Source organism: Eublepharis macularius, chromosome 1, assembly GCF_028583425.1.
Source record: "Eublepharis macularius isolate TG4126 chromosome 1, MPM_Emac_v1.0, whole genome shotgun sequence".
In the NCBI taxonomy this organism is placed as follows: Eukaryota; Metazoa; Chordata; class Lepidosauria; order Squamata; family Eublepharidae; genus Eublepharis; species Eublepharis macularius.
Genome location: NC_072790.1, coordinates 30277960 through 30291338, shown reverse-complemented (window position 1 = coordinate 30291338; position 13379 = coordinate 30277960). Strand labels below are relative to the sequence as shown.

Sequence of the window (13379 nt, the reverse complement as noted above, 5' to 3'; positions counted from 1 at the left end):
TTTTTTGCAGTTAATTCCCGTGATCAAGAAACTTTGAAACAGGAGGATACCCGGAATCCTGTTGGGAAAATTCCTGGCTATTCACGTCTTTGGCAACATATCACCATCATCATATGGACTCTTTTCATATTCATGACCAGGAGTCACAGTGTATTTTAAAGCTCCAGTCTGGACTTCTTTAGCAATTACAATAGGAATCATTGTGTAGGCTCCAGTGTATTGTGAGGAGCCAATTATTTTGTCCAGCTCCTTTGTTCCTTTTGGAAATATTTTTGTTATATAATTATTGACGCCTAATTTCTTAGGCAGATAAATGGTGTATAAGTTGTGAACTTTCGCTATTGGTTCAATATACGGGGACGTTGGTCTGTTTTTTCTTGTCATACCCGTATTAGCCCTTTGCTGGTTGCTGGGATCAGGAGTGGAGCAGGTGGCAATGCCCATACCCTGCCTTCACCCAACTGGGATCAGGCGCAGAGCAGGGGGCAATACCCACCCTCCACCTTCACCCAGCTGGGATCCAGAGTGGAACAGATGGAAATGCCCATTCCCCTTCATCCAGCAGCGATCAGGAGTGGAGCAGGTGGCCATGCCTGCCCCCCTTCACTCAGCTAGGATCAGGCGAGGAGAAGATGAAAATGCCTGCCCCGTCACCACCACCACCCCGCCAGGATCAGGAGTGGAGCATGAGGCAATGCCCATCCCCCTTCACCCAGCCTGGGTCAGGCACAGAGGTAATGCCTACTTCCAACTTCGTCTGGCAGGGATCAGGAGTGGAGCAGGTGGCAATGCCTGCCCCCCTTCTCCCAACTAGGATCAGGTGAGGAGATGAAAATGCCTGCCCCTTCACCCTCCCAGGATCAAAAGTGGAGCATGAGGCAATGCCCATCCCCCTTCACCCAGCCTGGGTCAGGCACAGGGCAGGAGGTAATGCCCGCCTCCAACTTCATCCAGCAGGGATCAGGAGTGTAGAAGGTGGCAATGCCTGCCCCCCCTTCACCCGGCCAGGATCAGGTGAGAAGATGACATTGTCTGCCCCTTCACCCGCCTGGGATCAGGAGCGGAGCAGGAGGCAATGCCCACCCCCTATTCAACCTGCCGGAATCAGGTGTAGAGCAGGCGGCAATGCCCCTCTGACTTCACCCAGCTGGAATCAGGAGCAGAGCAGGGGGCAATACCCACCCTCCACCTTCACCCAGCTGGGATCCGGAGTGGGACAGATGGAAATGCCCATTCCCCTTCATCCAGCAGCGATCAGGAGTGGAGCAGGTGGCCATGCCTGCCCCCCTTCACTCAGCTAGGAACAGGCGAGGAGAAAATGAAAATGCCTGCCCCTTCACCCCCCCCCCAGGATCAGGAGTGGAGCATGAGGCAATGCCCATCCCCCTTCACCCAGCTTGGGTCAGGCACAGAGCAGGAGGTAATGCCCACCTCCAACTTCGTCCGGCAGGGATCAGGAGTGGAGCAGGTGGCAATGCCTGCCCCCTTCACCCAGCTAGGATCAGGCGAGGAGAAGATGAAAATGCCTGCCCCTTCACCCTCCCAGGATCAGGAGTGGAGCATGAGGCAATGCCCATCCCCCTTCACCCAGCCTGGGTCAGGCACAGGGCAGGAGGTAATGCCCGTCTCCAACTTCAAACAGCAGGGATCAGGAGTGGAGCAGGTGGCAATGCCTGCCCCCCTTCACCCGGCCAGGATCAGGTGAGAAGATGACAATGTCTGCCCCTTCACCCACCTGGGATCAGGAGCGGAGCAGGAGGCAATGCCCACCCCCTATTCAACCTGCCGGACTCACGTGTGGAGCAGGCGGCAATGCCCCTCTGACCACCCAGCTGGATTCACGTGCAGAGTAGGAGGCAATGCCCATCCCTTCTTCACCCAGCAGGGATCAGGAGCAGAGCCAGTGGCAATCCCCCCCCTCCACCTTCATCTAGCAGGGATCAGTGACGGAGGAGGAGGAAATGCCCACCTGCCCACCCTCCCCTTTCTAGAGCCCGTTGTATTTTCTACCACAACGGGCTTTGTTGCTAATATAATAACACTACAAAGTGTGTTATTATTATCCTCATGACAATCACTCTGTGAGGTGGGTGGGGCTGAGAGAGCTCTGAGAGAGCTGTGACTGACCCAAGGTCACCCAGCTGGCTTCAGGTAGAGGAGTGAGGAATCAAAGCTGGTTCTCCAGATGAGAGTCTGCTCTTAGCCACTATACCAAACTGGTATGATGTGATAAACAGTTTGCTGAAAATGGTAAACACCGGACTAAAAGCTGACGGGCTGAGTAAAACCACTGCCCACCTGGTAGTGTGCAGGATATCACACACCCTGTTCCCCATAGTGCTGGAGCAGTTCCTTACCTTTAAAACCAAGGTAGCCCTTGATCCCCGTTTCTCCTTCATCTCCTTTTTCACCTTTCACTTCCTGAAGCATGCTTAGCATGATTTTTGGAGGAGTGCCTGGTGGGCCATGTGCTCCACGGTCACCTATCAGGAATAAATGCCTAGTGGTCATGTTAATCAACCTCTCAACTTGCTACCGCTTGGTCTGCTTGGTGAGAAACATCTCTCAAGACAAATGTTTAGGAGGGAATGGAAGATGTTCCAAAACAGCATAGAACATTGCTATTTTACATGATTACAGCAGCAAGACTTGTACGCGCAGAAATGGAAAGTGCAAGAAATACCAACTATAGAAGATTGGATTTATAAATTGTTGTACATGGCAGAAATGGACAAAATGACAAGAAAGTTGAAAGATCTGGATCCAGGAGAATATTTTGCAGACTGGGAGAAGCTGAAACAATATCTAGAAAAAAAATGGGATGTGAAAGGAGAACTGTGGCAGTTTGAGAATTATTAACATGTGACTTTATAAAGGGGAGAGAGAAGTAACTTTACCATTAATGGGGAAATTTAGTTATTAATTAATCTAAGCTAATATTAGTAATAAAAAATTGTATTAAAAATAGATAGTTGAAACAGTGAAATGTAAATCGATATATTAGAAAATTGGGAGATATAGAAGAATTTGAATATGCATAGAATAAGTGATACAATATATATAAGATTTAGAGAAATTATAGTTAAGAGTAATTTAAATAATAAGATGGGTTAGGGGTTGGAAAGCTGTTGGAAGTCCATAAGGAGGGTGGGGGAAAGGGTGGGGGCTGATATAATTTAGATAAGACGGGGAATTTGTGCATTTAATAATACTCTATGTACTCACCAATAAAATTTAAAAAAAATAATAAATAAATAAATAAAAAATAAATTAAAAAAGACAAATGTTTAGGAGGGGAGAGAGAGAGAGCTGAATAGCAAGCGTAAATACAAAGTGTTGCCCCCTCTTGCCTTTACCTCCTCTCACAGTACTTCTGAGCGACTCGTGTAATTTGCACCTTTCTCCCAGTTACTGTTATCTGCAGCTTTGACACATATGGCCCCCTCCGACTAGTATGCAAGGATAAAGCGGGTATCCCTTGTGTATTTTAATCTGTTTCTCAGTTGGGTTAGTTTGTTTTTTTATTTTCGTTATTTACAACCTGCCTTTCTCACTCGGGCTCAAATTGGATGGCCCAGCCAAAGTTAATACAATCAACAGGATTGGACATCCAGCAAATAATGCAATAGCATTTCTAAAGAAGGAATTTGGAACCAGAAATCTGGAAACAGAACTGCAGCAAAGTATAAGTATTAACAAGACACATTAAACAACGCAAAAATTTCATCTTAGGATCCTACTTATGGTACAAGTTATACACAGTACTACAGATCACAGTCCCTAAACTTTTACCCAAGTAGCTGTCTAAGCCATTCTGTACAGTACAACCCTATTAATTGCGTAATTATGCCTTTCTAACTTGGTCGCTACATTGTGCACCACCTTGAGTCCAAGGACATAAGGCAGGATAGTAATATTTTAAATAAAGGTAAAGGTAGTCCCCTGTGCAAGCATCAAGTCATTACTGACCCATGGGGGGACGCCGCATCATGACGTTTTCTTGGCAGACTTTTTACAGGGTGGTTTGCCATTGCTTTCCCCAGTCATCTACTCTTTACCCCCAGGAAACTGGGTACTCATTTTACCGACCTTGGAAGGATGGAAGGCTGAGTCAACCTTGAGCCAGCGACTTGAACCTGGCTTCTGCCAGGATAGAACTCAGGTTGTGAGCAGAGCATGGGCTGCAATACTGCAGCTTACCACTCTGTGCCACTGGGCTCCTAATTTTAAATAAATGCATAAGTAAATAAATTATTCCTGTTGTACTCTGGTGACTTGCAGTGGAATGTGGCTCAACAGCTGTTCCCTTGAAATCAGAACAATTAAGCTCGGATTGTTTTTGTGATGCCATGGGGCCTAGAAAAAAGGAGGCATTCTCATCCGCTTCTTTCCATCCTAACTAGCCAACATGGCTATAGCTCTATGGTTGCTACAGCCTCTGTCAGGGGTTCCCCTATTATATTTCAAGGATGTGGGATCCCCTATCACAGTACCCCCCTAAACTTTTAGAACCAGTGGGCACATTTATAATTCTGTCACAGTGTGGTGGGTGCAGCAACAAATTGGCTGCCGCAAAATGGCTGCCACAGGAGACGAAGCCAGTCACAAAATGGCTGCCACAGGAGACGAAGCCAGTCACAAAATGGCTGCTACAGCTTACCTTCAGCCACACAGTGAAGATCTTTGTGCTATGGAAGCAGTTTCTGCCAAAGCAATGTTTTTAAAAATCTGCAACGGCCAATCCAATGAACAATCAGAAACCATGCTTTACAGTACACTTGGTGAGCACCAGAAAATGTGTCAGCGGGCAAAACTGTGCCCATGGGTACCATGTTGGGGACCCCTGCCCTATTAGCTAGAATGCCACCTTTAGATAGGCACCAAGGAATCAATAAGACTTTGCCATTGGCTGAAAGAAGACACAACGTATCTCGGTGAGCATAACAGTTGTTCTCCAGTTGTCACAAATAGAGGGCTGCTAACCCTAGAATTCACCTAAATAAAGGTTCTGTGTTAGATAAAAACACCCCCAACCCATCCCATGCACTTCAGTGAAGGAAAATGAAAGAGAAGTAAAGTACCTTTCTGTCCTGCTTCACCAGTCAGGCCTCGCGAACCTAGAATCCCAGGGGAACCCTGTACTCCCACGACTCCTTTCGATCCTGGCCAACCTTTGAAGCCCATGGCACCTTTGAACCCTGCAACACCTGGGGAACCTTTGCTCCCTTGTGAGAGAAAATGGGAACAAGGAAGGTGAAGCCTTTATTATATTTATTATATTTATATTCTGCTCTCCCTGCAGAGCAGGCTCAGAGAGGATTACATCCCAATATAAAACAGGTAGCATAATAAAACCAGATTCAGTTCATAAAACCCAGCTGGTCACATTGTTCTTCCTGCACTAAACGGGCCAACACTGAGGGTTTCACCCTCCTGGGGATCACAATTCACCAACGCAAGCAAGCAACAAACACGCAAATCTGATAGTTTCAAATATAATAAAGTGCAACAGGGCATATAGTATAATAAAGAGTGAATTAACAGTATAATAAATAATTACAATAGATAATGCTGAACAAAATTCCTAACCATACAGTCAGGGCTTTTTTTCTGGGAAAAGAGGTGGTGGAACTCAGTGGGTTGCCCTTGGAGAAAATGGTCACATGGCTGGTGGCCCCACCCCCTGATCTCCAGACAGAGGGGAGGGGAGTCAACTCCCCTCTGTCTGGAGATCAGGGGGTGGGGCCACCAGCCATGTGACCATTTTCAAGAGGTTCCAGAACTCCGTTCCCCCGTGTTCCCCCTGAAAAAAAGCCCTGCATACAGTCAAAAGTTTGTCAGTGCAAACAAGTTCATTAACCACTTCAGCTTTCTTCTTTCCAGGTTCAGAAAAATGGATCAGCCGCAGAGTCCCACTGGGTAGAGGGAAGTATGAGTTCTTGTTAGTGGTAAGATACTAATCCAATACTTTTCTCTGCACAAAATCAATCTAAGCAAGAAGAGGGGTCCTGCCACCTCAACTACCATATGCCTGATGGAACATCTCCGTCTTAACAGGCCCGGCGAAAGGATAGTAAATCTTGCTGAGTCCTTGATACTTTAGGTAAAGAACAAGCTGGATTTCATTTTTAAATGCTTGATTTACAAAGTGTTGTACTTTTGAAAATTAGAATTTACATTTACAGAAACAATAAAAATAAGGACACAAGCCACGGAGTGGGAAAAACAAAATACAGGACACAACCCTGTAAACTTTCCATGGCCCTCTGTTCCAGGCCAGCCTCTCTTACAGCAGCCAGCCATGCAATTCTGGGTTCAAGATTTTTGCATTACCTCTCAAACCTGGGAGGCCAGGCATTCCTTGTATTCCAGTAAGGCCTTCCTCACCAGCTTTGCCTTTAACGCCATAGAAACCTGGTTCACCTTTGGTACCAGAAGGACCTTTTACGCCTACAGGACCAGGTGCTCCTGGATCCCCCGAATCCCCTCGTGAACCAGGTGAGCCTGTAAAGAGTCACATGGGAAAGAAAGCAAAGAGACACTGAATACGACAGAGTAAATGGAATTCTGCTGCTGTGGACATTTTGAGGGAATATAAGGTAGATGAGAGAGGCCTTTTTGATGGCAGTCCCACAATTACGGAACAGCTTCCTCAGGGAGGTGTCTGATCTTCAGGAAGCAGCTGAAGATGTTTTTCTTCAGGTGCATTTTTAACTAACTTTGCTTCTTTATTTCTATGTTTATTGGCTATCTTAAACTGTGCTTTTAAACACTGTTTCGAGATTGTTTTTATTCATTTTATGATTTTTTTAATTTATATTGTAAGCTGCCTTGAGTTCCTATAAGGTAGAAAGGCGGCTAATTTTATTTATTTATCATTTTACTTCATTTATACCCTGCTTTTCTCCTCACGAATAAAAGTTTTTGTCAGTCCCTGGCAGGTAGATCCCTCAAGCCCATCTGTATTGAACACACATTGGTTCCATAAGAAGTAGCTTTATTAGAATCCATACAGTTCAGGTCTGCACTCCATCATGGAGTTTGACAGAAGTGACAATTCAAGTCAGGCGATCTCTGTTATACTTCATTTTCCCGCACTTCAAGCAACAGTTAGAGTTTTGGTGCACATCTTACACAGGTTCTGTGAGAATCAACTTAGTTATGACTATGAATCAGATAGACAACAACTTATTCCCAGCATTTGGGGTTAGTAGCTGAGGTTGGCATTTAGACATTTCAAGGTTACTTCTAGCCGAGACTTGCATATTTCTCTAAGATAAGGGAGATGCCTATGTTTGGGTCTTTAGCAACATCTGCACCACAGTTATGCAGGAAGATATATATAGAGAATGCATATTAATTAATACACATCAATACAGTAACATAACTTTAGCATAATGTCAGCATTAGTAATATCAGTATCAGTAACACAATCATGGCATGTATGAAGACAGACAGACATGACAATTTTAAATAAAATAAGTAAAAATAAAACAACTAACCAGAATGAGGAATGAACCATTAGGTCCTATTCACGGAGTCTTTCCAAATTACAGGGGGAACCCCTCCCCCCGCTTCCTAATCAAGATTGGACCCCAAGTTTCTCTTACTGCTTGAGTAAATCATCTGGAGATTAAAACATAAATCTACACAAATCTCCAGCATAAATCTTTTGCTAGAGGATGACATTATTTCAATAGGTGAGCTTAATAGTATTAATAGCCGCCCTGAGCCCATTTGTGGGGAGGGTGGGGTATAAATCGAATAAAATAAATAAATAAATAAATTAGGAAACAACCCTAAGCTGGTTTACGCAGAAGTAAATTCCATGTTATTTAATGGGCCTTACTCCCAGGAAAATGTCTTTAGAATTAGGGGAGGGGCTGTGGCTCAGTGGTGGAAGATCTGCTTGGCGTGCAAAAGGCATTTATTTATTTATATTTTACTTCATTTATATACCTCCTATCTCCCCAGTGGGGACAAAAAGCTGCTTACTTCATTCTCCTCTCCTCCATTTTTTCCTCACAACAAATTCCGCGAAGTAGTTTAGGTGAAGAGCTAAGCTACAAGGGACGAATTACACGAGGAGGAGCATGTGAAGGGAGGTGCAGTGTTAGCCGGGAAGCTGAGTTTTAAAAGAGATCGGAAGCCTTTGTCAATTTCCCCTCTCTACAGAGCCAGGGAGATGGCTGCTCAGAGGGGTCAAATCCACATTCACCCATTACCCGCATGTTTATCGGATATCTTCTGTTTGCCTCCAATCTGCGATTTTTTCCTCTTCGTTCACATTCCTGCTTCCAATCCGTCTTTCTCGCGCGTCCCTCCGGTCACACGACCGCTCGAAAACTGCTTTTTTGGGCGGGACCTTTTTTTCCCGCCCATTTTTTTATTTTTTGAGCACACTTTTCCGTTATTTCGATCTTGCCTTATAAAGAAACATCATTGAAGATAATGATGCCTCTCTTTCCCCTGCTGACAGCACTGATGGCTCTCCCCCGTTTCTTTTTTGGAAATTTGGAAGCATGTGGGAAGCTTTCGTGGGCATTTCCTATGCAGGACAGTTCAGTGCCTGAATTTTACTGAAGTTTCACTTCCTGGGAGTGTCATAATTTCGATATTTCATAATTTTGATATTACAGTAATATAAAATAATAATTAAAAAAACAGTTAAAAAGGAAGTTTCGTGAGTCCGTTCTGAGGATGGATTCACCCCAAAATGATTTTTCAAACTACCAGATTTGATTCAGAAACAGCATAATCAATAAATCCAATGCTATGAAGTCAAAAACAGTCTTTTGCAGACTACGGAGCACTTGCAAGTTGAATCAGCCAATAGGAACTCTCGGAACGGCCGGAGAGACAGGAAGGGGGGTGGTTTTTTAAAAAAAACACGTAAATTGCGCATTGGCCCGTTCACGGCCACCGTGAAACTCCCGTTGAAAACCTGCGACCACATATTCGGGAGAAAAGCGAATGAAATGCATCTGTTTAATGAGGTAATGTGACCGGCACTCGGGATTGCGTGGGGAATGCGGGGAACATGCGACTTAGAATGAGTAATGTGCATTTGCCCAGGGTTTGTTTATTTCCTCTTTGCCTCTTACAAGGGAAGGTGAAATTGACAGAGCCTTCCGGAGGCAAAGAAAACAGTAGACAGTACTGACTTGGATGGACCAAGGGTCTGGTTTGGTATAAGGCAGCTTTGTGTGTCAATTACGGCCTCTGTTACTTAATACAATAAAATATCACATTGCTTAGAGGCTTTTGCAAGAGACAGGAGTCCAAAGAAGTAGCTCTCTTGTGGTTAAGTCCAGCCACGTGAAGAGCCCAAATGCCAGCTCAATGCCAGATATGAGTAAAGAACAGATGTGCTTTACAATTCATGTGGTAACTGCAGCTAGAATATTATTTGCGTCATATTGGAAACGACAAACAATACGGATTCGGTTTCGTTTTCTCAGCCATGTCGGACGCTCCTCTTCGCAGGTCCGAGAGGAAGCGCCCGAGCACCCTGTCCGGGCGGCTGATCTGCGAAGATTAGCCCCCAAAACTCCCAGTGAGGGAGGCTGGGTCCGGGACGCTGCGGGAAGAGCCCCCCGGAATCAATGCGGGGGGTTAATTGCCCGTTTGTCCCTACGGAGGCCGGCAGACGTGCACGGCACCTCGAGTGCTGCTGGGCCATGGAAAACGGCAAAGAGCAGAATTAGGCGAAAGCCTGCAAGTAAGCGAATCCCTTCTGTTACTACAAGCGCACGCGAAGGAGTGGTGGGATCTGAAGCTAAGAAGGCTCGTTCTTCCCCTTCGCTGAGTTTCAGAATCTGGTTGGCGGTTCCCCCCCCCCCCCTAAAATGGCAACGAAAAAACTAAGTCCCGCTCTGGGCAAGTCAGTTTCGGCTGCCCTGAAGGGAGAGTCGTTGGAGGAAGTAGTGCGGAGGGCGGTTGGTGAAGCCATAAAACCCTTTGTTGACAAGCTGAACGAAACAGATCAAAGGGTGGGCTTAATTGAGAGCGAAGTGAAAACCATTAAGGAAGCAGCGGGGGGGGGCAGAGAAGTCTGCTCGGGAAAGTGCGTCACTCGTGAAGGCTACGAGTAAAGAGCTTAAGCTGCTGGAGAACCAGCTGATTGGGCTACAAGTGGAACGAACACAGACAATTTTGTGCCTCCAGAATGTGAAAGAGGAGGAAAATGAGGATTTACGGGGTCTGGTCTCGGAACTACTGGCGACACCCGCGAGGGCAACTAAAGAAGAAGTAAAAAGCGCCATTTTGGAAGTCCGTCGGGCTACTTCAAAATATGCAATGAAGCGTCAGCTGCCTCGCGAGATCATCATTGATTTTTCATCTAAGAGGATCCGGGACACTATCCTATATAATTCATACAATGCAGATTTGGACTTTTTGGGTAATAAAGTTAAGATATTGAAAGACGTCCCATTTCTAGTTCGGAAAAGACGTTTTAAGTATAAAAAGTTCGCAGCTCTTCTGAGAGAACGTGGAATAAAGTACAAATGGTTATTTCCGGAAGGAATCTGGTTCAGTCACAAAGATCAAGCTTTCAAGATATTATCAGAAGATCAACTAAGGGATTTTGAGGATAAAAATCCGGAATTTCAGCGCACCAAGCAAGACGAAAAGGAGAAGTCTGAGGGGGGGGGGAGGAAACGAGCACTGCGGCTGCAGTTGCTCAGAGAGAATTGCGTCCGGGACCCAGGAGGGGAAGGAAAACTTAATTTGAATTTAAATTGTAATTTGCATTTAGTAAGGTCAACCACTCCATCAATATAACATAAAGCTTTAACTTTTGAATAATGGCAGTATGAAGGGAAAACATTTTGTGTAGCATAGTTGTTACATGTTGCAGTTGTTGTGTTTTTTTTTTCCTTCCTCCCCTTGTTCCCTTTCTTCCCTTTGTATTGTTAGTTAATGTAGCTAATAAAAAATAAAAATATTATAAAAAAAAAAAGAAACGACAAACAATACCGCAGCAAGAGGAATTAACAGTGAAGATAATGGAAACTGCAGAAACGGACAAATTAACTTCTTTAATGAAAGGACAAATGGAAGAAGACTATGCTACACCTTGGAACCCCTTCTATAAATGGATAAAGAACAAATATAGAGACTAAAATCTAATAATAAGGCAACACTGTATGAAATATTAGAATTCACAGTTAAAGTTGTATTAGGATAAAATATAAACCTGGAGAACTAGAATGTGGATACAAGCAAGCTTAATGAACTTTGCAAAATTGCATTGTTTCCTTTTCTACTCTTTTACCTACCTCTTTTCTCTTTCTTACCTTCTAAAAACAATAAAATATATTTTTTTTAAAAAAGAGTCCAAATGCCAGCTCAACTGGCTGGTCGCACTGGCTGGTGGTCTTGGGGTGGGGGCTATCCACAAAACAGGACCAAGCCACACAGTAAGTAGCATACAAACATTGAAGCTACTTTCTAGCATGTAGGAACATTGTTCAGCAGCCTCCACATGGGTTACAAAATGTTTGAGTGACATATCTGAATGGTCTCATGGAACACACTGCAAGTGACAACATACTCAGCTCAACAGGAACACTTCCACTGGTGATTTTACATGGCGAATGGCCTATTCTATACAAACGTTTGAAGTATTAAAATTAAAGGATAGTTTATCCCTGAATAAATATTAAGAGAAGGACACTGAAGAATGGAATCCTGGGCCGATTCCAGACGGCCCCCCGCCTCGCGAAACGTCGCGTGTCGTCGCGCGTCGTCGTGCAGAAAATGCGAAATATCGCGTTTTCTCGCGCGAGTTTTGCGCGATGTCGTGCAAAACTCGCGTGAGAAAACGCGATATTTCGCGTTTTCTGCGCGACGACGCGCGACGACGCGCGAGGCGGGGGGGCCGTCTGGAATCGGCCCTGGTGATCTACTCTGATGACTTAAACATAAGTCTCTCCTTTCTCAGGGAAATGTACACAGGCAAAGAGTGAAGAGAATCAAATTTGGGAGCAATTTCTCACCAATAAATCCCTGAGAACCCATTCTTCCTATGGATCCTTGTGGGCCGGGCATTCCAGGGAATCCAAAAGATCCTTGCGGTCCTGGCAGACCAGTCAAGCCAGAAGGACCCGAAAATCCACGATGTCCTTTGATTCCAGGTGGCCCCGGAATCCCATCACTGCCTAAAAATAAATATAAACGAAGTCACCAGCAATAACAATCTGAAAACAATAACAGTGACCCTGAAGGGTATGGAAATGGAAGCTGCACCTCTCTTCTGTTTGGGCCTCTCTTTGGTCAGAAGACAAAAGCAGTATTGGTGTCTGTGCTGGAAAAATTATATACCTTGTGAGCCCTGAATTCTTAGCTAACAATAAAGGATTTTTCTCACTAATATTATGAGTATAATATGAGTATAACCAAACTCCGAATTTTGGGAAAATGGATTATATCCCCCTGTCACTCTCCTGGTGAACAACAACAACAACAACAACAACATTCAATTTATATACCGCTCTTCAGGACAACTTATTGCCACACTCAGAGTGGTTTACAAAGTATGCTATTATTATCCCCACAACAACAATCGCCCTGTGAGGTGGATGGGGCTGAGAGAGCTCCAAGAAGCTGTGACTGACCCAAGGTCCCCCAGCTGGCTTCAAGCGGAGGAGAGGGGAATCAAACCCAGTTCTCCAGATTAGAGTCCTGCCGCTCTTAACCACTACACCAAACTGACTGATTGATCAGGGCAACCAAGGCAATCCACCCCCCAACCCAAGCTTGAATCAAGACTGAAATGCATCCAGATCCATCTCCTCCAAGATCAGTTGAAGCTGCACAGCCACCAACCACTCCAGTACCTTACCTAAGAATAGAAGGCTGGCCACTGGGAGGTGGGTATATAGGTTATTTGAGTCCAGGGGTGACCTCTTCAGGAAGGGCTCAAACCCATCTCTTTCAAAGCAGGTAAGACTACACCCTCCTGGTCCCACCTGACCAAGCCAGCAAGGCTTGATAAAGCTACGAAGGGCAGAAGTGGAACCTAGTGAGCTGCACACTTCTATCAGCTTGTCCACTTCATCATTATTAGCGGCCTGGGATAACAGGCCTATCGCAGCTCAGAAAAGCTCCACGGGCCAGCATTGCTGTGGATGCCGATGTGGTAGAGAAGTGAGCTCGCTTAGCTGCCGTCACTGTCACAAAGTAGGCACGACAGTGCGCTCTCACCTGTGTTTGGTGACATTCTAAACCTTCCTTCACTTGTGCTTCAATTATCTGCCCAACTGCTTCATTGCCTGGAACTCCTCGGTAAACCAAGGGGCATTCTGGGCTCTAACAGAGGGAAGAAGATGCCCCGGAGCAAGCGTGTCCACCACCAGGGTCGTATCTGTATTCTA

At 45.2% G+C, this 13379-nt stretch overlaps 1 protein-coding gene across 1 annotated transcript in view; it reads right to left on the bottom strand.

Annotated features, from left to right (window-relative positions):
• COL4A2 (collagen type IV alpha 2 chain) overlaps window positions 1–13379 on the bottom strand; it is a 177164-nt gene that overhangs the window by 26804 nt on the left and 136981 nt on the right. Inside the window, exons 30-33 of the mRNA XM_054970131.1 lie at window positions 12003–12164; window positions 6334–6504; window positions 5082–5225; window positions 2358–2483 (exon numbers count right to left, since the gene is read on the bottom strand). Of these exons, the coding sequence (XP_054826106.1) occupies window positions 2358–2483; window positions 5082–5225; window positions 6334–6504; window positions 12003–12164 (603 nt within the window). The remainder of the gene's footprint in view (window positions 1–2357; window positions 2484–5081; window positions 5226–6333; window positions 6505–12002; window positions 12165–13379) is intronic.